The sequence below is a fragment of the Apodemus sylvaticus genome (genome assembly GCF_947179515.1).
Source record: "Apodemus sylvaticus chromosome Y unlocalized genomic scaffold, mApoSyl1.1 SUPER_Y_unloc_2, whole genome shotgun sequence".
Classification (NCBI taxonomy): domain Eukaryota; kingdom Metazoa; phylum Chordata; class Mammalia; order Rodentia; family Muridae; genus Apodemus; species Apodemus sylvaticus.
The window spans coordinates 1,072,735-1,099,585 of NW_026262996.1; the positions used below are offsets into that span (position 1 = coordinate 1,072,735).

Here is a 26,851-nt window from a genome sequence, read left to right on the forward strand (position 1 = left end):
GAGGGCTAATATCCAATATATACAAAGAACTCAAGAAGTTAGACTCCAGAGAACCAAATAACTATTAAAAAATAGGGTACAGAGCTAAACAGGGAATTCTCAACTGAGGAAATGTGAATGGCTGAGAAACACCTAAAGAAATGTTCAGTATCCTTAGTTATCAGGGAAGTACAAATCAAAACAACCCTGAGATTCCACCTCACACCAGTCAGAATGGCTAAGATGAAGAACTCAGGGGACAGCAGATGCTGGCGAGGATGTGGAGAAAGAGGAACACTCCTCCACTGCTGGTGGGATTTTAACTACTCTGGAAATCTATTTGGTGTTTTCTCAGAAAATTGGACATAGCACTACCTGAGAACCCAGCTATACCACTCCTGGGTATATACCAGAGGATTCCCCAGCATGTAATAAGGATATGTGCTCCACTATGTTCATAGCAGCCTTATTTATAATCTCCAGAAGCTGGAAAGAATCCAGATGTCCCTCAATGAAGGAATGGATACAGAAAATGTGGTACATATACACAATGGAATATTAGTCAGCAATTAAAAACAAGGAATTCATGAAATTCTTAGGCAAGTGGGTGGAACTTGAAAGTGTCATACTGAGTGAGGTAACCCAATCACAAAAGAACACACAAGGTATTTACTCACTGATAAGTGGACGTTAGCACAGAAGCCCAAAATCAACAAGTTACAATTCACAGACCACAGGAAGTTCAAGAAGAAGGAAGACCAAAGTGGGGGTGCTTTGGTTCCTCTGAGAAAGGGAACAAAATATTCACAGGAACAACTATGGAGACAAGGTGTGGAGCACAGACTGAAGGAAAGACCTCCCAGAGATTGTCCACCTGGGCATTCATCCTACAAACAGTTACCAAACCCCGACACTATTATGGATGACAAGAAGTATGTACTGAAAGGAGCCTGTTATGGTTGTGTTTTGGAGCAGCCAACCATTGGACTGAGCGCAGGGTTCACAGTGGAGAAGTTAGAGGGCACACTGGAGGAGTGGGGTGGGGTGTGCTGCACCCCCATGGGAAAAATGATATGTTCGGCCACCCAGATACCCCAAAACTCCCCGGGGTACACATAGTTCCAGCCAAATGAATGGCAGAGGAATGCCTTGTTGGGCATCAGTGGGAGGAGAGGTCCTTAGTCAGGTAAAGGCTCAATAGAGTCTCCAGAATGGGCAAATTAAGTGGGGATCGTGGGAGTGGGTTAGGAGGATTGGTTGAAGGTTTTTGGGGAGAGGGAAACTGGGAAGGGGTATAACCTTTGAAATGTAAATGAAGAATAAATTCAATAAAAAAGAAACAAAAAAGTTAAAAGTACATTACACAGAGATGCTAATGTCATTTAATATGCAAAATTTAAACATTTATAACTTTTTTTTCTGGAAGAGGCTATTTAAGTCAAGTTTTCATAGTTTAATTGCACAATTAATGAAACTAACAGTATAATTTCTTTCACCAACAAAAATAAATGTTATTTTTGAGGTGATTAACATTCTCTTAATTCAAAATAAAAGTCAAGAAATTAGTTTCTGGGAGGAGAGGCTCTTGGTACTATGAAGGCTCGAAAGATGCCCCAGTGTAGGGGAATTAAGGGCAGGGAGGCCGGAGTAGGTGGGTGGGTCAAGGAATACCCTCACAGAAGCAGGGGGAAGGAGGGTGGGATAGGGTATTTCTGGGAGGGGAGTGAAACTGGAAAAGGGAATAACATTTGAAATGTAAATAAATAAAATATCCAATAAAAATAAAAGAGAAAGTTCACTTAAAAATGTGAGAAAGATGAGATTTCACCTTACACCAGTCAGAATGGCTAAGATTAAAAATTCAGGAGACAGCAGGTGTTGGAGAGGGTGTGGAGAAAGAGGAACACTCCTCCACTGCTGGTGGGGTTGCAAATTGGTACAACCACTCTGGAAATCAGTCTGGCGGTTCCTCTGAAAACTGGGCACCTCACTTCCAGAAGATCCTGCTATACCACTCCTGGGCATATACCCAGAGGATTCCCCACCATGTAATAAGGATACATGTTCCACTATGTTCATAGCAGCCCTATTTATATTTGCCAGATGTTGGAAAGAACCCAGGTATCCCTCAACAGAAGAGTGGATGCAAAAAATGTGGTATATCTACACAATGGAGTACTATTCAGCCATTAGAAACAATGAATTCATGAAATTCTTAGGCACGTGGATGGACCTAGAGAACATCATACTAAGTGAGGTAACCCAGACTCAAAGGATGAATCATGGTATGCACTCACTAATAAGTGGATATTAACCTAGAAAACTGGAATACCCAAAAACATAATCCACACATCAAATGAGGTACAAGAAGAACGGAGGAGTGGCCCCTTGTTCTGAAAAGACTCAGTGAAGCAGTATAGAGCAAAATCAGAACAGGGAAGTGGGAAACGTTGAGTGGGAAAACAGGGGGAGGGAAGGGGACTGATGGGACTTTCGGGGAGTGGGGGTCCAAAAAAGGGGAAATCATTTGAAATGTAAATAAATTATATCAATAAATTAAAAAAAAGTGAGAAAGAATTAATTTCTAAAACTGTGATTCTCAATAATTAATTTTAGCTTACCATACATACCTCTAGCATACAATCTTATGCTGTTCATGTAAGTTGCAAGGTTTTCTGCTACCAAAGTAACTAAAGCATGATTATGCTGAAGTTGGCTGATTAAGTCATGACGATAAAATACATGAGGACTTCGATGAGTTTGACTGAAATTATAACTAACAGTGTCATTAGGCAAATCAACATTATTTACAATAAAGAAACTTCTAGCTTTAAATTCTTAACATTTTGAGAAAGATATAATCAGTATTCTCCTAATAGTAAAGATAACATTAATAATGATCTCAGGGTAGGATTTAATTTAATTTTTACATAAAAGGTATCAGTTCTTTTCCAATTCATTAGTATCAAAGCACAGTATTACATTGTCAAAATATTAGTCAATAAAGATATATTATTAAATATTGTGTTTGTAATGGATTTTGTTCCTTAATATTATTGGAAGCAAAGATACTGGTTTTTCATTTTTATTTTCTTATTTACTATAACAAAAGCAGTCAAATTCTCACAATGACTGAGACAGGGACCAGCCTGATGCCTGTTTCTTCTTCTTCAGTGCTGTGATTATACTGAACTGTACTGGTATATATTGGCCATGCCTAATTTTATTTAGAACTGAGGTCTGACCCCAGGGCTTTTTGTGAATGGTTGACAAGTACACTGAGTTCTAATCATAACTCTATTGAATTCTTATTCAAATACTAATGAAATGACCAGCTTTAGGAAAATACATATACAACTACGGCTACCTGAAAACAGTATGAATATATTTTGTAAAGGACAAAAAGTTTGGCTCATACATAATCAAAATAGACTATTAATACTGTTTATTTTCTCCATTGCTTATCTCCATGAAATTCTGTAACTACTATTTTCTAGTACTAAAAAATATAGTTAAAATTTATCTTGGAAAAGAAAAATAAAAAAATTTCTACATATAAAAGATTTCTATTTTAAATCATAATCATACCAGGTTAAAGATAGAATTTCCCAATCATCTAATTATCTTACACACAAGAAAATACTTACAGATAGAAGATCCTTTCTGAAATTTAGCTAGACCCAGTTCAGCTTCCCTAAAAATCATTATTAAACTGCAAATGTTTTGGGGGCAACACACATTTTCCTCTAAAGTATTTTTACTCTCATGTAATTCATTCCAAATGTATTACAATGTATTACAATTAAAAATATACTCCTCTAGTAGTCATGCATTAATATGATGCTGAATGTTTACACTGCTATAAAATCTAGCTGTTGATTATGGTAGAAAACACATGAGGTATGGGACAGAGAGGCCATTCAGTCTAAGGTTACATCTTTCTCATGTTGGTGCACACATTTAATGTCAGAGTTTGGAAGGTTGATGTAGAAGAATCTTTGTGAGGTCCAGGCCAGTTGATCTACATAGAAAGTTTCAGACCAGACAGGCCTACATAGTAAGAAGGATACTATCTCAAAAACAACCAAAAAAATCTAGTTTAACAACTGATGAATAAATCCTTTAGAGATTTTTGCTTTTCATAATTAAAGTCAATTTTTATTCTGACATTTGAAATTTAACCATAAAGTTTGAAGAAGGGCTGTGCTGGTGGCACACACCTTTAATCCTAGCATTTGGAGGCAAAGGCAGGTGGATCAGGTTTGAGGCCATCTTGTTCTACAAGATGAGTTAGTTAAAGGACAGCCAGAACTGCTGCACAAAGAAACTGTCTATAAAAACAAAACAAGTATGGTTAATGAAAGAATAGACACTTAAAACATAAGGTAAAATAAAATGGAAATAGGTAAAAACATAAACTATTATGATTTCTAGGATAGCTACTGAATGTGAAGTGGTAATTCTGAATTGAAAGACAGCCAATTATTTTGACTGAATTTTAATAGTCAATTAGATCATCTTTAACTCATCTGTTCAATAAAATATAAGGTAACTGAAATTATCAAGGATCTTTGTTTCAGACCAAAAAAACAAAACAAAAAACAAACTCCAACAATTAACAAAAACCAACAACAAAAAATTTCAACAAGTCAGGTATGTTGGTGTTCCTTTTTAACCCTAGCGTTCAAGAGAGAAAGGTCAGCTGGTCTATAGTGAGTTTCATGATAGTTAGTGGTATTAAAAAAACCAAAACAAACAAAAACCACAAGCAAACAAAAAGCCCTATCTCTAAACCTTGCCATTTTCTTTTACTTAGAGTTTGGTAATAATTATAGGCTACTTTCAACACAATTATGAATAAAAGCAAATAAACTTGTATTTAAAGCCTTACCTTAAATTCTGAGGTGCTTCACCAAACAAACTACAAATCTCTTTAATTTGTTTTAATGCAGGGATAACCCATTTATTATTTGTTCGAAATTCTTCTATAAAGCAGTCTATCCATTGGATTTTTTGGGTATCTCGATCCTAACATACATAAAATTTATTTTCTTTTAATTCAAGGTAATTATATTGAATTCAGCATAGCTTAAAATAGCTCAATATTAACTCCACCTTCAAAGTTTCTTTGAGAATATCATAATAGAAAAAACATTAAGCAAGTAATGTTATGTAATATAACTGTGAATTTAATAGGTCAAAATGCTTTGGAATATAAAATATAACAATCTCAGTGTTACTTGGTTTATAATATATCTGTAGTATAGAATTTTCCAAGTAGGGGGACATGCATAAGTAATATTGTTTTAAGGTGTTTGTTTAAACATGGGTTTTATGTACTCTTTAGTGTTTTGCTTATACTATTAATATTTATTCTAAAATTTAAACTATTCTAAAATTTAGCAGCAACAAAAACTTTCATTTATTCCTATATAAGCATTATCACATTGTTATTAAGTAAAACTGAGAATACAGAAATTTTGTTTACTCAAGAAAATAAGTTTAATAATTTGAAAATAAAAAATACCTGCAAAATAGGAATAGATCAATAAAATGCACAGAAAATAAGGTGAAGTTTTATCCCTTAGGAAAATTAGAAATACTGTAATTATGACTTCGTTTTAAATATTCTGCTTTGGTTTAGTTTTTTAGTACTGTATAGTACTTTGTTAATAATCAGAAATTTATTTCTTTGAAATGATAACTGTTTCTGTGTCTCAGATTTAGAGAGTGAGTATATGTAAGGAAAAGTTGTATGAATGTCTGTGTAACAAGAAGTCATCAGCATTCGATATCTTCCCCCCTTCACTCTTACTAAATGTTGACCTAAGGTGTTTCACTGAACATAGATTTCAGTCTTCTAGATTTTCTGGACAACAAACCTAGAGATTGTCTCATTTTTGCCTCCTTATTATGGAAGTCAAATGTATGTTGCTATTTTTGGATGACAACTTTACAATTATAAGGAATATTTTAAGCACAAAAATAATGATAATAAATAATTTAAGAGATTTTATATGATTTTTGGTGAAAAATCCAGTAGTTATTAAACTGTTATACATTTTTCACAACTCTTCATTTTTTAATTAAAAAATTAACTATTGTGTATATGCATGTTTAATAAGCAGTAATGCAAAATGGTCAGAAGAAAATGTTATTAAGTTTGTTTTCTCCTACTTTTGTATAAGATCCAGGGATTAAACTGAGGTCATTAAGTATACATGACAAACACCTTTTACTGATAAATTATCTTTCAGGCTTCTGAAGACCTAATCTTGATTTTTCTTTACTTGATTCAAATGAATAAAGCATGAATAAATTCTTCCTAGTGCTTTTTAACTTTCATTTTTAAAAGAGAATATCATTAAATCTTTAACTGATTTTGCCAAAACAGTATTATATGATCACATACAGTCAATTCTTCAAAATTTCTTTGAAAGCAAAGTGACAGAATAAGATGCAAATATCCTCCAGTTCAATGAACAAATTAAAAAAAAAAGAGTAGAAAAAGTAAACAAAGAAGCATTCCCCTACCTGGGAACAACTATAATCGAGTATTTTTATGTGGGCACCGAGAGCCAGATCCATGATATCTACAGGCACATCATCACTGTGAGCTAGATTCCAAAGAAGATTCAACACTTTGTGTGCCATTACACCATCTTTATCATCTTCTGCAAGGCGACGTATCAATTCAAGGAGTTTTTCACGTTGTTTTTTACTTGCATTCGTCCAGCTTGCCTAAAAATTTTTTTAAATATTCAGAATTTATGTATTAATTTGCATTAAACCATCATGTTTAATGGTGCTGTTTTCACAACTATATTTAATTTTTTCTTCCATTCTTTTTCTGTCTCCTTACAAGCAAAACCAGTAAACATTAAAATTAATGATTGAGAAACTAAATAGGATATAAGAAATATAGAGACTGGCTGTCTCCTCAGGACAACAGCACATTTCTGACAAGTATAAAATTCACAATCATGGGGCTCTGAATACAAATCAAAAAAATAAAACCAATCATAAATTGTTTTGAAAACAAGAAATTAAAATTTTACATTGGAGGGAAGTTCTTAAGACACAATGCTAAAGTGGGGGAGGTGAAATCAGCTCAGGAACTAAACAACTAAGTGCCTGCAAGGAAATCCCTAAAACTGACGAAATACATTTAGCCTGTACCTGTCTGTCACCCATCTGGGGTAGTCATTTCTCCTCCTGTAAGTAACACTTTACCTATATTCCTTTAAGTACTGGTCCCACAAAATAACATTCATGATAGCCTTATTTTCCTCTTGTTTTGATTCTCTGTATGGATAAATACATGTTTGTTCATGTTTCTAGGTAAACTGTATTACTTGGGGAAGGTGTATCACAACTGTTAACAGTCAGTAGTCAGTTATGGACAGATGCAGACAAACCTTATTCAGGTAGTACAAAGTTACATGCATATAATAAAAAAAAATTGTTTTTTGTTTTTTTCTGAGACAGGGTTTCTCTGTGTAGCCCTGGCTGTCCTGGAACTCACTCTGTAGACCAGGCTGGTCTTGAACTCAGAAATCCACTTGCCTCTGCTTCCCGAGTGCTGGGATTACAGGTGTGCGCCACCACCGCCCAGCAATAAAAAAGTTTTATGATAAGCAGTTTAAACCTCTAGCAAAAAGTTATAAATAAGAATAACTGTAGAACTAATAGCCTGTGAGCCTGAAGTGAGTGAGTGAACTGACCTATTCACCTATTGAATACAAATGTATTCACCTATTGAGTTATAAAGTTCACTCACAGCAAGACTGTGAAAGGGGAAGCTCTAAAAGAAAAAAAGCTAATTGAAGAAGCTCTTGCTAGCATGTAAATATTGTTCTGGTCCCTTCTCCCCAATTTCCTATCTCTTGCTAAAAACCATTAATAACATTCCTTAAGTACTCCCCAATGTCTACTCCCTTATTTGGCCACTTCTTCCTCATAAGATGAATTCCCAAGATCCTATTATCAAAGTATTAAAATTCAGCAACCAAACACCTCCTGGCTCATATAATTTACATGTTCAGTTATGGGGTTTACCTTCGTAAATAAGGATTTGCCAAACAATCTGTCTCCTCTCTTTCCAGAAGCAGTAAGTACTTTGTCTTGTTCCCCTCTGGGACAAAAACCCCTCCTTCCCCTCTGTCTCTCTAATCCTCCATCTCCTGTCTCCTCCACCTTCTTCCTTGCCTTCTGTCCCTCTGAGGCAAATAAATCTTTGTGCTGAGACCTTGGTCTTGGGTCCTCCTAAACTAATTTCCTTAGCCTCATCTCTTACACATTAGTGTGTTTAATAGGAAGCACTGATACTGTTCGCACACATATTAAAAAACACTTATTTCTACACCCTTTAACATAGATAAGAATTATGGTTGCCAGTGTTCAGCTTTTGCCACTGTGTATGCCAAGCTAGCAGGATTATAGGCTTCAGAAGATTCTCCTGTCTTTGACTTCCATGAAGATTAATGGGATTGAAAACAAACTACAGCACCAATCTTCCCATGGGTTACAGAAATACAAACTCAGGCATTTACACTTACACACTGAACCATTTCCTCAGCCTTATGAGAATATTTAAAATATGCTCTTCAACTAGGTGGTTGTGGTTCAAACCTTAAACCCAGCATGGAGATGCCAGAGACAGGTATATTTCTATGAGTTTGAGGTTAGCTTGGTCTATAGAGTGAATTCTAGCTACATAGTTAAAAACCTCATCTCAAAAAACAAAAAACAAAACAAACAAAACAAAATAAAATATGCTCTTCAAAAATTGTCTTTTTTCTTTTTTTCTTGGAATTTCTAATTCTACAATAAATTTTAAGCATTCTTGAGTACTCTCCATTTCATGACCTTTTTTTCTGTATAGTCATAAAGAAGATCTTAGTCTGTTGTAGAGGGTGTTAAATTGTTTGATTTCTTCTATCTTACTGATAAAGAGCTTGAAATCTCAAAAGAAGGGTAATACTGTTAAGAGAGGCTCATACTTCTCTAACAAGAAATTATCAGCACTAGCAGATGAAGGAAAAAAAATTCTTTAATTAGCATATATCTGTAGCTCTGGAAATTGCTTTAAAAGCCTAGATTAGATCTCAAATATCTCTTACCTTATACAGGACTATTCACAGTCAGAATCCTGTCTACATAACCGTCTAAGATTAGCCTTTTCAAATCCTCCCCAAAGGATTTTTTTTCTGGAGTTTTACAGAAACTGAAATTGCAGGTTTCTAGTTAGAACAGTTTTATCCTTGGCAAACAGAATTTTCTGTTTGTGCCCTTTTTCAGAATAAAAGAGGCAAGCAAATGTACAGAAAAAAGTCAGTAGGTTAGTTTTAGCTGTTATCGAAGAACAAAGAATTTCTTATCCTATTTTCTTATGCCAATGATACTATATTTATACTAATGCTTGCTATTTTCCTTTTTTGTATTAGAGAAACCCAGAGTAAAACCTTAAGAAATATGAATTTTAATACATGAGTAACATACCCCATTTGGGGGACAGAAATGAAAAGGCCACTAGAATTATAAACAGTATCCAAAGAAAGAGGAATTAAATCACAGGGCAAAGATTTTTGAAGTCTATTTGGCAAATATGGGTAGATTAGAAAGATGATATAAAATGATGGCTACTGACAGGACAGGGCTGCCAACTCTCTCCCTATCCAATATGGTACTTGAAGTTCTAGCTAGAGCAATTAAGACAACAAAAGGAGGTCAAAGGAATTCAAAATGTAAAGTAAGCAGTCAAAAATATCACTATTTGCAGATGACATGATAGTATACTTTGATGTCCCAAAAAACTCCACCAGAGAACTCTTACAGCTGATAAACAACTTCAGCAAAGTGGCAGGTTATAAAATCAACTCAAACAAATCAGTAGCCTTCCTATACTCAAAGGATAAATAGGCTGAAAAAGAAACTAGGGAAATGATACCTTTCACAATAGCCACAAACAATATAAAATACCTTGGGGAGACTCTAACCAAGCGAGTGAAAGATCTGTATGACATGAAATTCAAGTCTCTGAAGAAACTGAAGACCTCAGAAGAAGGAAAGGTCTCCTATACTCATGGATTGACAGAATTAATATAATAAAAATGTCCATCTTGCCAAAAGCAATCTACAGAGTCAATGAGATCTCTATCAAAATTCCAACAAAAATTCTTAACAGATATAGAAGGAGCAACTCTTAATTTCATATGGATAAACAAAAAACCAAGTATACTCAAAACAATTGTCAACAGTAAATGGTCTTCTGTGGGCATCACCATTGCTGACTTCAAGGTATACTAAAAAGCAATAGTGATAAAAGACCAAATGGTACTGGTACAGAGACAGACCGTCAATCAATCGAACAGATTTGAAGATGGAGAACTAAACCCATACACCTATGGACACATAGTCTTTGACAAAGAAGCCAATACCATACAGTGGAAAAGGAAAGCATCTTCAATAAATAGTGCTGGTTCAAGTGGCAATCTACATGTACAAGAATGAAAATTGATCCATAATTATTACCTTTCACAAAGCTTATGTCCAAGTGGATTGAAGACTTCTACATAAAACCAGATAGACTGAATATAATAGAAGAAAAAGTGGGAAAGAGTCTCCAACTCATTGGCACAGGGAAAAATTTACTAAACAGAACACCAACGGCTTAGGCTCTAAGATCAACAGTTGATAAATGGGACCTCATGAAAATGAGAAGCTTCTGTAAAGGCAAAGTACATAGTCAATATGACAAAATGGAAACTCATAGATTGTGAAAATATCTGTAATATCCCAACATCTGATAGAGGGTTAATATCCAAAATATACAAAAAACTCAAGAAGTTAACCTCCCCAAAACCCAAATAACCCAATTTAAAAATGAGGTACAGAGCTAAACAGAGAATTCTCAATAGAGGAATGTCAACTGGCAGAAAAGCATTTAAAAAAATGTTCAACATCCTTTGTCATCAGTGCAATGCTAACCAAAATGACCCTGAGATTCCACCTCACAATAGTCAGATTGGATAAGATGAAAAACTCAGGTGACAGCAGATAGTGGCCAGGATGTGGAGAAAGAAGAACACCCTTCCATTGCAGGGGGGATTGCAAGCTGGTACAACTCTGGTAATAAATTGGAAATAGTTCTACCTGAAGACTCAGCTATACCACTCTTGCGCATAAATTCAAAAGATGCTCCATCATTCCCAAAGGACATGTGTTGCACCATGTTCAAAGAAACCTTATTTGTAAAGCTAGAAGATGGATGCTGAGAGACCCAGATGTCTCTCAAAAAAAATGGACACAGAACATATGGTTAATTTACACCACAGAATATTACTCAGCTATTAAAAATGAGGACATCATGAATTTTGCAGGTAAATGGATGGAACTACAAAATACCATCCTGAGTGAGGTTAACACAGACCCAAAAGAACTCAGTGCTAAGTGGAAATTATCAAAAGTACAGAATACCCAGGATATAAAACCACAGACTTCAAGAAGTTTAATAAGAAGTAAGGTCCAAGAGAGGATGCTTCAATCCCACTTAAAGGGGGAGAACAAAATAATTACAGAAGGCAGAGAGAGGGAGGTACCTGGATGTGAAAGAGGATGGAGAGGGGGAAAATACAGCAGGATCAGGTATGGGGGGTGCAGGAGAGAAGCCCAGAGAGGGGAATAAATAGAATATGTAGCAGTGAGGTTTTAGGGGTGGGAGGACCCTCTTGAAAGTCCCAGAAATCTGTGATATGAGAGGCTACCAGGACTCAACAGGAGTGACAAGAGCCAAAATGCCCAACAGCAGGGAGAAAGAACTAAAAGAGTCCACCTCTAGTACACAGGACTCTAAGTAGAGGGATGAGGTTACCAACCCACTGTCAAAATTTGTGACCTAAAATTGTTCCTGTCTAAAAGAACTGCAGTGACAAAAAATGGAGAAGAGGCAGAGGGAAACACACTCCAGTGAAATGGCCCAACTTGGGATTCATCTCATGGTGGAGGGGTGTTCATCAAGGCTTTACTCTATTCCTGGTGCTTTGACATGTTTGCAGACAGGAGCCTAGTAATGGCATGACTGTACTGGGAGAGACCTTACCAGCAGCTGACAGAGACAGATGCAGATACTTTCATCCAACCACTAGCCTGAAGTTGGAGCCCCTATGGAGGTAAGTAGGAATAGGATTGAAGGAGCTGAAGGGGATGGGAAAACCAGAAGTCTCAACTAACTGACTTCTTGGGAGTTCTCACAGACAGAGACACCAACCAGGGAGCATACATAGGTTAGTCTGAGGTCCCCCGACACTTGTATAGTAGAGGATTGTCTTGTCTGGCCTCAGTGGGAGAGGATGTTCTTAATCCTGTAGAGACTTGAGGCCCTAGGGAAGGGGGGTGCCAAGGCATTTACAGTTCACAATATTTTAAGAAACATAACAAAACAGAGTTTAAATTCCAAGAATGCAAAAACAAAACAATACAAAACCACACTGTAACTAAAGCATTATGAAATGGTGCTTTAAGCAAGTAGACTTGGTGAGTTAAATTACTTGCCATCATGCTTGTTAACCTGACTTTGATCCTTGAGACATGGTACAAACGGAGAACCAACTTTGTCAAGCTATAGTTTGATCTCTATGTATACATGTTTGATCATTCACACACACACAACACACAGATTCTCACACAAAATAAAAAATATTTTTAAAATCCAGAAAGAAAAAAGGTATTAAGACATCATAAAGGAAAACAATCAGGATAACAGAAGAGCTCAATAGAACCCTTAAAGTTATAAAGGCATGGGGTAATATATTACAAGCCCTGAAAATAAATGACTGCCAAAAACACTTTGTATCACAAGGCCATCTTTTAATATTGTTAGACAAAAATATTAGAGAAAGGCATGAAGTGACAAATCATGACCATTAGGTCAGAACTGCAGTATTACAACATTTTAATTACAAAAGAACTAATTTCTTATTCTGTGGATATTATCTGTATATCTGTAAATATGAATAGGGGGAAAAGAACAACAAATAATATTTATAATAACATAATTATAACAAATAATTTATAATTTTGTTAGAAAACACCAACAAAATTATAGGAATCAGCAGCCTATTTTCCCACAAGTACCCTAAAAATAACGATCATAAACTATATCAAGGTTAGAAATGTTGAAACATGTATACACTTAACTAATTTTTAAATAGTCTAAGAGGTCACTGAAAAAAATCTGTTAACCTAAAAAAATTTGTAGAGGAATATGAAAATGAAATGAGCATACTTGATCCTTACATAAAGACAGGCTTATATTTAAAACATAGAACTTCATTTCATGATTAAACTTAAGGTTTCACAGAAATAAAAACTAGATAAAGTCAAAATCTTGAAAAATGGAAAAATTAAAAAAAAATTGAAAAAGAGAGCTAATTAACAAATCCTTAGATGCATGTGGCCAACAATGAAACCAAGATAACCTTGGAATCTTTTAATAGGCAAAGAGATGGAAAGACTGGTACAAATATTTACAAGAAAGCCAGGTAAACTTAATTACATCAAGAGTTTCCGAGAAAGAATTAATACCTGTATTTTGAAACAATTCATAAACTAGGAGGCAAGGTACAGAGAGTAACTCTAATACTACAAAAAGATAAATATATAAAAACAATGAAAAATTACCACTGATTAAAAAAGTTTCAAGTGTTTGTAATTAAGTAATTAAAATATACTGTGTCTTAATAAGAGTACTTTTCAAAATATACCACTTCAAAGAACAGAATTTAAAAAATGAGCCAATTGCTAGAATAACTGCCAGTACTCTCTTACACAATATGAAACATATTTTTTTAATAATTTTATTTTCTATATTCTTTGTTTACATTCCAAATGATTTCTCCTTTCCCGGATTCCCCCTCCCCATATGTCCCATAAGCCTTCTTCTTTCCACCCATTCTCCAATCACTTCCCTCCCTTTTCTCTGTCCTGATAATCCCCTACAATGCTATATCAATTCTTTCCAGGATCAGGACCCTCTCCATACTTCTTCATGGGAGTCATTTGTTATACAATTTGTGCCTTGTGCATTCAGGACTTCTGGGCTAATTAATATCCACTTATCAGAGATTGCATTCCATGTGTATTCTTTTGTGATTGGGTTACCTCACTTAGGATGATATTTTTCAGATCAAACCATTTGCCTAAAAGTTTTGTGAATTCATTGTTTCTAATTGCTAAGTAGTATTCCATTGTGGAAATATACCATATTATCTGTATCCATTCCTCCTTTGAGGGGCATCTGGGTTCTTTCCAGCTGCTGGCTATTATAAATAAGACTGCTATGAACATAGTGGTGTATGTGTCCTGATTGCAAGCTGGGGAATCCTCTGGGTATATGCTCAGGAGAGGTATAGCAGGGTCCTCCGGAAGTGAATATGAAACATCTTAATCTTTTTAGGATATCATTTCTTTTCCCTCAGGGATTTTCTACATTAGACAGATTCATCTTTGTATAAAATGGTTCAAATACATTAATTTTTGCCAGCAAAACAGCAATTGGGGCATTAAATATAATTATTCACATATTAATGGAAAATATCAAACAAATATTTTATACCATGGTCAGAAACTAGTAAAAGTCAGACCAAAAGTGTAATAATTTTAAGGAAATCTTATATTACTAAAGCCAATGATAAGTAGCATATAAGTATATCATCACTGCCATAGGGTTTTATCTTTTGACTCCTAAATTCACCAACCAAACAATACACAGAAAAAGAATAGTATGACACAATATTTAAGATAGTTTCACCAACACCAATGGAGATACACTATTATAGACTCTTGGACTATCTACAAAATAGTATTTTTATATCCTTTATATGCAGTAGGTTATTTAATTCCACATCAAAATAAAAATTTCCAGGAAGCAATAAAGAACTAGATAGATTAAAAATGGTTAAATTTACTCCTGCATGATATAAATTATTACATGAACAAAAACAATTTTGTGTTTTGAGTATATGAGAAAATTATTATTAATATATTAGCTACTTTAAAGGCATACCAAAATACCTAATTAAATAATGATAATACTTCATTATTTGGACTTTTACCTTAAAGCAATCAAAAAGATGATCAAGTTGTTCAGGAGAAAAATCCCAAGCCAATTTTGCTAGTAAATCATGTACATTTTTCACAATAGCTTCATGTTTTCCAGCCTATTGAAAAAAAAAAGTAAAAATAAAAATCTCTGAATTAAGACAGTAACAAAACCCTTAATTATCTTTCCACCTAAAAGTGTAATTACAACTCAGTATAAGACAACTAGCCTTACCTTTTTTCTTTCAAAGGATTTATAGAAGTAATATGAAAACAGTAAACTACCATAAAGTAAAGAAAAAATAAATTTAGTCTAAAAACATATTAAAATGTTTCAAAATTAGAAATCTAAGATCAACCACCAGGATCAAAGATATTCAGGAATAACTTAACACACATAAATTGATTAAATATATCATATAAATGAACTGAAAAAAGTGGTAAGCAGCCTGAGAAAGAAATCAGGTTATTAATACTCTTTATAATAGCCACAAATAACATAAAGGATCTTGAAATTACATCTTACTGAGCAAGTGAAGGACATGTATGATTAAAAACTTCAAGTCATTGAAAAAGTAAATTGAAGATATCAGAAAATGGAAAGATCTCCCATGTTCAAGGATCTGTAGGACTAACCTAGTAAAAATAATCCTACCAAAAGCATCAAGCATCTTATCAGATTCAATGCATGAAAATTCCAACACAATTATTAGTAAATATTAAAAGGTCAGTTAAGCTGGGTGTTTTCATACACAAGAATGCAAATAGATCAAAATATTTATCATCCTACACATACTCAATTCTAAATGGATCAAAGACCTCAACATAAAAGAAGATACTTGGAAAAGACAGAAGAGAAGATGGGTAACAGCTTTGAACTCTGACAGTAAAAGACAATCTTAACACCAATGGCACAGTCATTAAGATCAACAAAGTTGAAGTTTCTGCATGCTTTTACCACTGTCATTTGAACAAAGATGTAGCCTACAGAAAGAGAAACATTTTTTTCATCATCTTCACATGACAGTAGGCTAATATTTAAAATATAAAAAGAAACTCAAGAAACTACATTTCAAGAAGACAAATGACTAGATTAAAATATCTAAACAGAATTCTCAATAGAGGAAACTCAAAAGGCTGAGAAATGCTTTAAAAATATTCACCAATGCCAATAAAAATCACCTTGAGATTCCATCTTAAACCAGACAGTATGGCTAAGATCAAAATCTACAAGATACAACTCATGCTAATCAGTGGAATAAGGGAAACAATCATCCATTGTTTGTGGGTAGGCAAACTTGTACAGTCACTATGGAAATCAGTGTGACAGTTCCTGTCATAGAGTTTTATGGCTCTGAAGAGAAACCATGACGATGGCAACTCTTATAAAGGGAAAAGATTTAATTGTGACTGACTTATCATTTCATAGATCTAGTCCAATATTATGATAGCAAGAAGCATGGAGACATTAATGCAGACATGGTGTTAGAGGAGCTGTCTACATCTTGTTTCAAAGCCAGTAGAAGGGACACTGAAAGTGTTTCTCAGTGGGTAAAGCTTAAGTATGCAAGACCTCAAAGCCCCAACTCCGAAGTGACATCTATCCTCCAGCAAGGTCACACATACTCATGAACTAGTATTACTAGCATAGTTAAAATGGTCATTGTACCAAAAGCAATCTACAGATTCAACACAACCAGTCTCAAAATTCCAACACAATTCTTTACAGTCCTTTAAAGAACAATACCCAACTTTATGAAGAAAAACAAAATAAAAGAATAGCTCAAACATTCCTGTACAGCAAAAGAACTTACAGAGGTATCACCATTCCTGATTTTAAGCTGTACTACAGTGCTTTAGCAATTAATACAGAATGGTGTTGGTATAATATATGTGTATTATATATATGTATAGATATAAATACATATCCATCAACTGACCTACCAACCAACCAACCAAACCTACCAATCAATCAAATCAAATACCCTGATGTAAATCCACACACCTCTGAACACCTGATTTTCATAAAGAAGACAGAGGTACTCAATGGAAAAAAGAAATGCTTGTCTAACAAGGTATCTGTATGTAGAAGAATGCAAACGGAACTATATCTTCCAGCCAGCACCTAACTCAAGTTCAAAGGGGTCAACAAACCTCAACATAAAGCCACTAAACATAATAGAAAGAAATGGAGAATGGCCTTGAATGTATTGTTACAGGAGACTACTACTTGAACAGAACACTAATAGCACAGAGTCACTAAGAACAACAATTAATAAATGGAACCTCATGAAATGGAAGAGCTATAGCAAAGAACATTGTCAATAGGATAAAATAGCAGAATACAGAACAAAAAAATATTTTCACCAACTCTATCTGACAGAAGGCTAATACTCAAAATATATAAAGAATTCAAGAAACTAGACATTAACAAACCAACTAATCCAATTTAAAAAAGGAATATTGGTCTAAGCTTATTTGTCAACAGAAGAATCTATTTTTTTTTTTTTGAGATAAGGTTTCTCTGTGTAGCCATAGCTGTCCTGGAACTCACTCTGTAGACCAGGCTGGCCTCAAACTTGGAAATCCGCCTGCCTCTGCCTCCCAAGTGCTGGGATTACAGGCATGCGCCACGACCACCTAGCTCAACAGAAGAATCTTAAATGGTCAAGAAATAATTAATAAATGTTCAACATCCTAAGCCACCAAGGAAATCTGAATCTAAAATACTTTGAGATTCACATTTGTCAGGATGGCTAAGATAAAAAAATACAATTGAAGCTCATGTTGGCAAGGATATTCAACAAGAGGAACACTCCTCCATTGCTGGAGTGAGTGCAAAGTTGTACTGCCACCATGGAAACCAATATTGAAGTTTTTCAGAAAACTGGTAATTGACTAACCTCAAGACCCAATTCTAGCATTCTTCGGCATGAAAACAGAAAAACATACTATCCAGAAGGAGGTAACCCAGCCCCAGAAAGGCAAACATAATTATGTATTCACCTATAAATGGATATTAGCTGTCAAGTAATGATAATCATGCAACAATTCAGAGACCAAGAGAGGCTCAAGAGGTCAGACATGGTCTCCCTGGAAAGGGGAAATAAAATAAATTTTGTAGGTGTAAAGTGTGCAGGTAGGAATGGGAAAAGAAGGAGCAGGCTACATAGAGGGAGAAAAGTATTGGGAGAGATGACTAAAATTTGTGATGGGGGCATCTGGAGGGTAATGTAGAAACCTAGTACAGTGTAAAGTCCTTGGAGTGTACCAGACTGACTGTACTGAAGACTCCTATTAATGGGGGAATGCTATATTGCCTCCCCCATATTGCCATAATGGGGGAGGTTATAGAAGACTTACAGCTTCCACTGCTAGGACTGGGTTTAACAATCTAGCCACAACACCTTTGACCTACAGTCTGTCATACATTCAAGATATTCTGGGGCAATGATGGCTCAGAACTTGTGAATGTTGTCAACTAATGACTAAAGGAAAATACCACAAAAGGGAGCTCATGCTTGGCATTTCCTGGATAGTCAAGAACCAGAGACAGATTAGTTCAGAAACCCAAGATAGACTCAAACACAACTAGCAAAGAGAGAAAAGAAATGATTCTCCTATAATAATAATCAGTGCCTAGGCTGTCATCAGGGAGGCATCATTCATCAACTGATAGTTGCAGATTCAGAGACAGATATCAAGCACTAGGCGAAGCAAGAGGAACCCTTACAAGGAGTCTGTAGCAGCCTGAAGGGCAAGATCACAATAAAAACACAGCCCACAGAATCAACTAAGCAGGATTCAGGGAATCAGGGACAGAAGTAAGAGACCCTACACTGTATGAGTATGAGCTGTAGGTCCTTCACATATACTTTATAGTTGTGTAGCTTGGCATTCTTGTGGGCATTCCTAACTGTGGGAATGTGGGGTATCTCTGGCTCTTTTGAAGACACTTAGGATCCTTTTCCTCCTACTGGTTGCTTCATCCAACATTGTTAAAAGGGTTTGTGCTCAGTCTTACTGTATCATGTTGGGCAGATATCCATTGGTGGATATCTCTGTTAGGCCTGCTTTTTTGAAGGGAAACAGAGGAGATCTGGATCTGGGGAAGAAGGGAGATTGGGGGAGGGGCTAGGAGGAGTAGAGGGAGGAGAAACTGCAGTCAAGATGTAATGTATGAGAGAAAAATATACTTTGCTTTACTTATTTTTATTTTATGTTCTTGGTGTTTTCCCTGTCTGTGTGAGGATGTCAGATCCCCTGGAAGTGGAGTTTCAGCTGGGAGCTGCAGAGTAGATAGTAGGACTTGAACCCAGGTCGTCTGGAAGAACAGCCAGTGCTCTTAATTGATATACCATCTCTTCAGTCCAATGAGAAATGATCTCAAACCCAGAAAGTCAATTATGATATGTATTTTCTTATTAGCTGTTACGCTACTATCCAAAGAACCACAGAGAGTAAGTATATAATAAGTAGAAGAAACATAGATCTTATTCATATATGTATATATGAAGGCCCTCTGAGAGAAATCACTAAATAAATAGGAAAACTGTGTCCCAACTGATCATCTCATCATCAAACTTCCAATATCAGGATTGGGTTACATCTATTTGAATTGTTAGCCCAAGAGGCCCAATGGAAATCCTCAAAAAACCCAAGCAATTGTCAAGACAATATGTTCCTCTCTATAAACTGACAGAAAGGGCCCACGCTAAAAACAATACTTAAGCAACTCATTCAACAAGGAAACCTTCAAACCTAAGTTCTGCCATCTTTGGACAAAGGAAGGAAGGTACTATACACACCCTTAAAAAAGAAATGTAAATAGCAAACCAGCCACATTATCCTTATCTACAATGGTCTCTTGACTGCAAGATATGCCAAGTCAATGGTGGCACAAAACTTGTGGGAGTAAGAAAACAACAAATTTGACTTAGGGCCAGTCACACAAAATACATACTCAACACTACTTGGGTTGCCAGATCCTGACACTAGATAGCTCAGGGACTTAGTGTAAATCAAATTAAGACTGGTCTATTAAAAAATGTACTGACAAATGACTCCTGGTGATATTCTGTTATAATCCCAGGTCAATTCTTTCCTTGCTCAATCATCATCAGAGAAGTTTGTCCCCAGAGGAAACAAATATAAAGGCCACCACCAGATATTAGGCAAAGAGTGAGAGAATACACAGTCTTCTAAATAGATGTCTCCATCAGACCTATCCTCCTCTGAGCTCTTGTACAAGAGGAGGCAGAAAGAGTGTAAGAGAGAGAGGAGATAGATGACAGAAAAAAAAAAACAAAGCCCTTATTAAGATCAACTGAGCAAAGCTTATATAAACTCACAGACTTAAGGAATATGCACAAGGCCTGCATGGGTCTTCATAAGGTCCTCTGTACATATATTATGGCCACGGTTTAGTGTTTTTATGAGATTTATAAATATGTGTACATAAGGGTCTCTGACTTTTGTGTGTTCTCTTGGGTTACCTTGGTCAGTCTCAATGTGATAATTATTATATTAAAAAATGATCAAATGAATGAAAGCCCAGACTTGAGGGTAAAGGTTAACACCTGAACTGTCATTTATACTTACTAGTCAAAGGGATGCCATTTTTTCCCCTATGAAATGACATTTAGTATTATCAACTACTCCATGATTGGCCTCAATGTTCAGAAGCAGCATGTAATGGACTCCATAGTTTTATTTGGTTTCAGTTTTGTTTATTTATTTATTTTTTGCCAATTTGTTATGTTTTTTCTTTATTTTTGGGTGATCTATTTTGTATTCTAGATTTTGTTGTTTTACAGGGTTTTAGTTTTTTCTGAGAAAGACCTTAAAGCTGGGTGGGAGGAAAGGATCTGGAAGGACTTGGGAAAGAAAAGAATATGATTAAAATATAATTAAATTTACAAGTTGTTAAAATAAAATTTAAATTATATGTGAAAGACATGAAGTTTTGTCTTAATATATTTATAGATTTAGAAATGCTTACTGTTGTTAATGAAGTCAGGAAATTCATCATCTCAGTCTTTTGTCTTGAGTGCTTAAATTTTATGTTATCTAGTTTCTAATATATCAAACATTACAGATATAGTTCTTTTGTATATTTTTATTTATCATTAAGTATTTATAATATTATAGATTCAAGGTTTCAAGGAATAATGCATACAGCCATTTGTTCTGTTAATAAACAAAAACCCCCGAACACAGAATCCTTTGTCTGCCTCTATCTATCTAATCTATCTATCTATCTATCTATCTATCTATCTATCTATCTATCTATCTATCTATCTATCTATCTATCTATATTTAATTATTTTTATTTTTTATTTTTTGGTTTTTGGAGACAGGGTTTCTCTGTATAGCCCTCCCTGGCTGTCCTGGAACTCACTCTAGACCAGGCTGGTCTCGAACTCAGAAATCTGCTTGCCTCTGCCTCCCAAGTGCTGGTATTAAAAGCGTTGTCTGCCTTTATTTAAAAAACAAAAAACTTGCCAAATTTTCTTTCCTAATTGGGGTTTCCATTACTGTGAAGAGACATCATGACCAAGGAAACTTTTACACAGGTGAAAATTCAGTAGGAGCTAGCTTACAGTTTCTAGGATTAAACCTTAATCTAGGATTAACATAGTGAAAACGGCCATTTTACCAAACACAACCTACAGATTCAATAGAACAGTCATGACACAAGTACAGGCATGGTATGTATTCAGTGATAAGTGGTATTAGTCTAAAAATACAGGATACCCATTATACACTCCACAGACCCAAAGAAGCTAAACAAAACAAAGGCCCAAATCAATGTCTGGACATTTTAGGACCATTTTATTAGACTATTATGACTATATATACCATATCTATACTATTATATTATATACTATATGTGTTTGGATAGATATATAAAAATCTATACCTATACATGTATGTAAAAGGAATCTAAATGAAGCTAATATAACAAAGAAGATGCCCTGATACACTATGCCAACACTATCAAGATATGTCTTCTTGAGTTGTTGGCCAATGGATTACTCACTTACTATCACAAACTGGTACATACACAATTTATGACATAGAAAATATAGAACAATTTAGTATCCAATTAGAAGGTTCAATAATACTTATTAATGTTCATGGTAATTGCAGATACTATACTTGCTATTGGAGGATAAAAAGTAACCATCAGAATCACCCATCTATAAACTCTTAAGACCAATATAAGCAATTTGACTGTAAGATATACTTGTACAATATTGGCACTAATGTTGTGGGAAAACCCACTTTTTGATTGGAGTTAATGGTAAAGGACAAAGAATCTGTACTGTGATAGGACAGAGAAAAATTTACTCTTATTTTTCTGCTAAATGAACCTAGCAATGACATAACTCCTATTGAAATATTGCTATTCATATATATAAGAGTATCTTGTAACTACCTTCAGAGAAGTTACTTGTCAAAATACAGACTTTCTACAGGACAATGTGCAATGCCAGAAACTCTGCAGCACTGAGTCCTAAATGAAATGTTTTTAATACAGAAAGATTTTAAGATCCAAAGGCAGTAGATGACTCCAAGGAAACAATATCTTCCAGATAAAACAATGGCTGAAACTCATATAAGTTCAGAGATTGCTATAGGACACATAAGACATAAATACAAGTCAGAAAAACTGTCAACACAGAAACAACAGGAAACAAAGACCTACCCTTAGTCAAAAAGATATTTGCAAGTGTAATTGCTGGGAAAGACAAATCAGTTGTCTTGAATGGAATGACACTGAATCTACCACCCTCACTCTATACCAATGCCTAGGAAATGTTTGACACAAAATGATAACAGTTTTCGTGGGTTTTTTTGTTTTTGATTTTTAGTTTTGTGTCTTTATATTTTTCCATTTCTTTCTTTCAAGATAGTAAATGAATTTTTACAGAAAAGAAATAGAAGAATTTGGGATATAGGAAAGAGTATGACCAAAATATAGCACAGGAGAAAAACTTTAACCTAGTAATAAAGAAAAAACCCTACAAAAGAGCTTTGTAATTTATATGTAACAGAAGTATTACTGCTCATGCTATGAGTGGAAAACCTACCATTAAAGTGATACACCTTATTTTCTAACATTAAGGCTATTATTATTATGAAAAATTACAATCTACCGTAATAATCATAAGTTTTTATAAGTAACACAGTAATATAACTTTTTTACATACTTTTTTTTACAGATTGTATGAGAAAATGCCTACAATTATTAAATTCTTTATAGTACTTCCATAGCTATTCCATCAATAATTGTTTCATTAAATGGGTTTAATAATATTTGATCACCTATAAACTTTATTACTTAAATATATGGACATATTTGTTTCTTAAAAATAGTGTGTGTATATATACACATAAATATATAATTATCTGAAATGAAATTCTTATAACCCATATCTGCTTTTCAAGTCATTACATAAAAAGGAAAATTTCATTTTTTTAGTAGCTTAAGAAAATTTCTTACCTGTGCTGCCCAGATGTTATTAAGATCCTGTAAAGTAAGAGCCTTTTCTTTAATTACAAAACGAAGAATCTTCTCTAGCTTTTCCACATACTGAGGTTGATGTAGGCTATCTTGCAAGACAATGGATAAGATATTGTTCTGTTGTATCCACTCCTAAATTTAACAATAGCATAAATATTTGTTTAACTGTAGAAACTGAAAAAATTTCCAAAACTCAAATAAAAAGAGTTCAGACATAAATAACAAGTGAAATTAATCTGTTTAATGCAGGTATTAAATATTGCAACAAATAATTTTAAAGGATTAAGTTATACATAAAAGACACATCCAATACAGAGAAACACAACTACTGCTTAAATGTGTAATTAGTAATTACATGGAATTTATTTCTATTATGTAGAGAAACTTCCTGTATATGTGCTAAAGGGTGTAGATTGCTGAGAAGGTATAGGCAGTTCTGAGGAAGGTGAACCAGAGCTGGGAAGGCCTTTGCATGGGGCTAGCCAAGAGGCAGAGATGCTATCAATTTTTTTTAGCATAAGAGGATGGTATGGTTGTGAGATAGAAGTGGGTGAGTGGTAGGGGAGCACCATCATAGAGGGAGAGGGGAATGAGATAGGGGGCTTGAAGAGGGGAAAACATTTTAAATGTAAACAAAATAACCAATAAAAATTTACCCATATTAAAAAAACATTCCTCTTGTATATCTGCAGAGATGTGCTAATTTAGTTTGTGGACACTATGTATGACTCTACATGACATGCTATGAAGCAGATACACTGCATGTATATGTAAAAATCTGAACTTTGATATTTAAAGTCTATGCCTTTGACATATTCTATTTTCACAACAGTAAAAAGGCTTCAAGATTTTGTCACATTTTGGTTAATTAAGACTTTTATAAGTCAGTGATTATTCTTCATAAACGTGTATTTAGTATTTGTGCTAAATCTATATTAAGATATTTTATATGATATTCACTTCAAAACTAAAATATTTGAGAAGTGATTCTACAGATTTACTAAATTCCAGATCTAATTAACCACTTAAAAGATCACCTTTTTAAACAAGTTACTTATACTTTGAGTCATGCTTCCAAAAGACAACAATAAGTTACTTAACACTTCTTCCCAATTCGTTGCTTATCATTTAAAATGGTTAGTAAAAATGTTTAGTAGTTTTAATTTTAAGATTTTCCTTTTAATTGTATGTATATAGGTATTTTACTTATATATGTCTGTTGCATCATTTGTTTGATGCCCACTGTAAGTGCTCTCTCCAAACTACAGCTACATATATCCATGACAAGAACCAAACTAGAGTTCACTGGAAACACAATAAGCACGTTCTGTTTTTCCTTTTACCCTAGCAACTGATAATTAGTGTTGTTGCCAAGTTTTGTTATTATGTCTCAAATGCTCAAGGACAGAACTGAGTCTCATAAGCTATCATCAGATCATCCAGCCCCTTACACTTACAATAAGTAGATAAATAGACAAATTATATGTTATTTTTTTTTAAAGAACTTACTGCCATTCGCTCAGCAGTTAGCCACTCTTCTTCAGAATTGCCATGTCGATGGGTATAATATGACACACTTGATAGCACCTTGTTAATTTCATTCAGTGCATTCATCTTTCCATTAAAAGAAGAAATCTGTAGCAATCTATAAAAAATTGCAACCAATAATGATTTTTAATCATTCACATCAATAGCCTGGGTGGTATATACCTAACCAAACAAAAAAGCAATTTAGAAGACTGAACTAGGAATACCACAACATAAAAGGTTTAGGCTATACAATGAGTTCATAGTTGGCAGACTCTGTCTCAGGATCCCAAAACAAACAAAACATCTAAGTAAAGCCAAATCCAAACAAAAAAAAATCTTTAAAGGGTGGACATATAGCACTGGTAAAATGCCTGTCCATAATACAAAGCCCTAGGTTCAATTTAAAGCCCAATCTGTAGTAACAGTAACTCAAGGCAAAAAATATCTTTCGTACCTGAGTATCATTTTTAACCTAAAAATTTCTAAATTTTTAACAGTTTCCTCTTGTCCCGGAATTCTTGAAGCTAAATTTTTTAGAAATTTAATAATCATTGAAATGGCATCATTTTTCACTTCAGTCTTTGCTTCTTTTTTCAGTTCTTCATTAGTTAATTTTTGTAATAATTGTGGAACCACTTCTATAACAGGAATGAAGTACTTTTTTAATGTATGTTGAGTAAGAAACTCATAGCACTGTCCAAATGGCCTGAAAATAGAAAACACAGAAAAACCTTAAAATTCTTCTACAGATATATTCTCATATTAGTTCCAATACTTACAAGTAATGATACTAAGTTGAAAAGAAACTGCATTTGAAACCAAAATTCAGTAATTTCCAAGTAAATATGAGCAGTTTGTATACTGTACTGAAAATATTTTAAAATATCACTTACTTAATAAGAGCCGCAATTGTTTGGACATTTAATGCTGATCCACTAATGAAACGATCATGCAAAATCTGGAAACCATTTAGTGTGCCAAATGTGTTAATGAGATCCACTAACCAACCCTGTAAGTGAATAATAAGAGTTAATTACCTTCTTTAAGAAGTTATTATTTGAAAAAAAGTTACTATTTGAAAATGTTTTAAAACATACAACAGCAATTATATACTACAGTCCAAAATTTGTTGTAAAAATCGATATATATATATATTAGATTTATTTATTTATGAAGACCTAAGTGTTGTTTAGTTTTCATGTTTTTGTTCTGAGATAATTATTTATTGAAACCCTATTTAAAATATGAATACAAATTAGATTTTGGTTATCTAACTAAACATTTTCTAAATCTAAAATGAAAAGTTTTAAAACTAAAACATAAGAAAAAATAAATAAGATTATTACTTTGCCTGTATGCAAATGGAACTAGAAAAATCACCCTGAGTGAGGTAACCCAGACCCAAAAGAACATGTATGCTACATACTCACTTATAAGTGGATATTAGCTCTAAAGTACAGGATACATATGATACGCTCCACAATAAAAAGAAACTAATAAACAGGATGTTAGAATTTCATTAAGACTTAAATAGCTGCTACCTGGTCCTTTCTGCTGGGGTAGACTCACGACTGGTCTGCACCAGTGAAGACAACATCTCCTGATCCATACTAGTCAAACCACTGCACTCAGAGCAGTTGACCCAATAGTTTGAAGGCATCCCAGGTGATCTACTGCAGCCAGAGCAAAGATCAGAACTGTCTCTGTCCCTGT

At 34.3% G+C, this 26,851-nt stretch overlaps 1 protein-coding gene across 2 annotated transcripts in view; it reads right to left on the reverse strand.

Moving 5' to 3' along the window:
- LOC127676064 (probable ubiquitin carboxyl-terminal hydrolase FAF-X) overlaps positions 1 to 26,851 on the reverse strand; it is a 132,560-nt gene that overhangs the window by 83,650 nt on the left and 22,059 nt on the right. For both annotated transcript variants that reach the window (XM_052171989.1, XM_052171990.1), the window contains exons 6-13: positions 26,032 to 26,147; positions 25,593 to 25,844; positions 25,118 to 25,253; positions 23,588 to 23,740; positions 15,093 to 15,197; positions 6,514 to 6,720; positions 4,871 to 5,007; positions 2,610 to 2,743 (exon numbers count right to left, since the gene is read on the reverse strand). In XM_052171989.1, the coding sequence (XP_052027949.1) occupies positions 2,610 to 2,743; positions 4,871 to 5,007; positions 6,514 to 6,720; positions 15,093 to 15,197; positions 23,588 to 23,740; positions 25,118 to 25,253; positions 25,593 to 25,844; positions 26,032 to 26,147 (1,240 nt within the window). The remainder of the gene's footprint in view (positions 1 to 2,609; positions 2,744 to 4,870; positions 5,008 to 6,513; positions 6,721 to 15,092; positions 15,198 to 23,587; positions 23,741 to 25,117; positions 25,254 to 25,592; positions 25,845 to 26,031; positions 26,148 to 26,851) is intronic.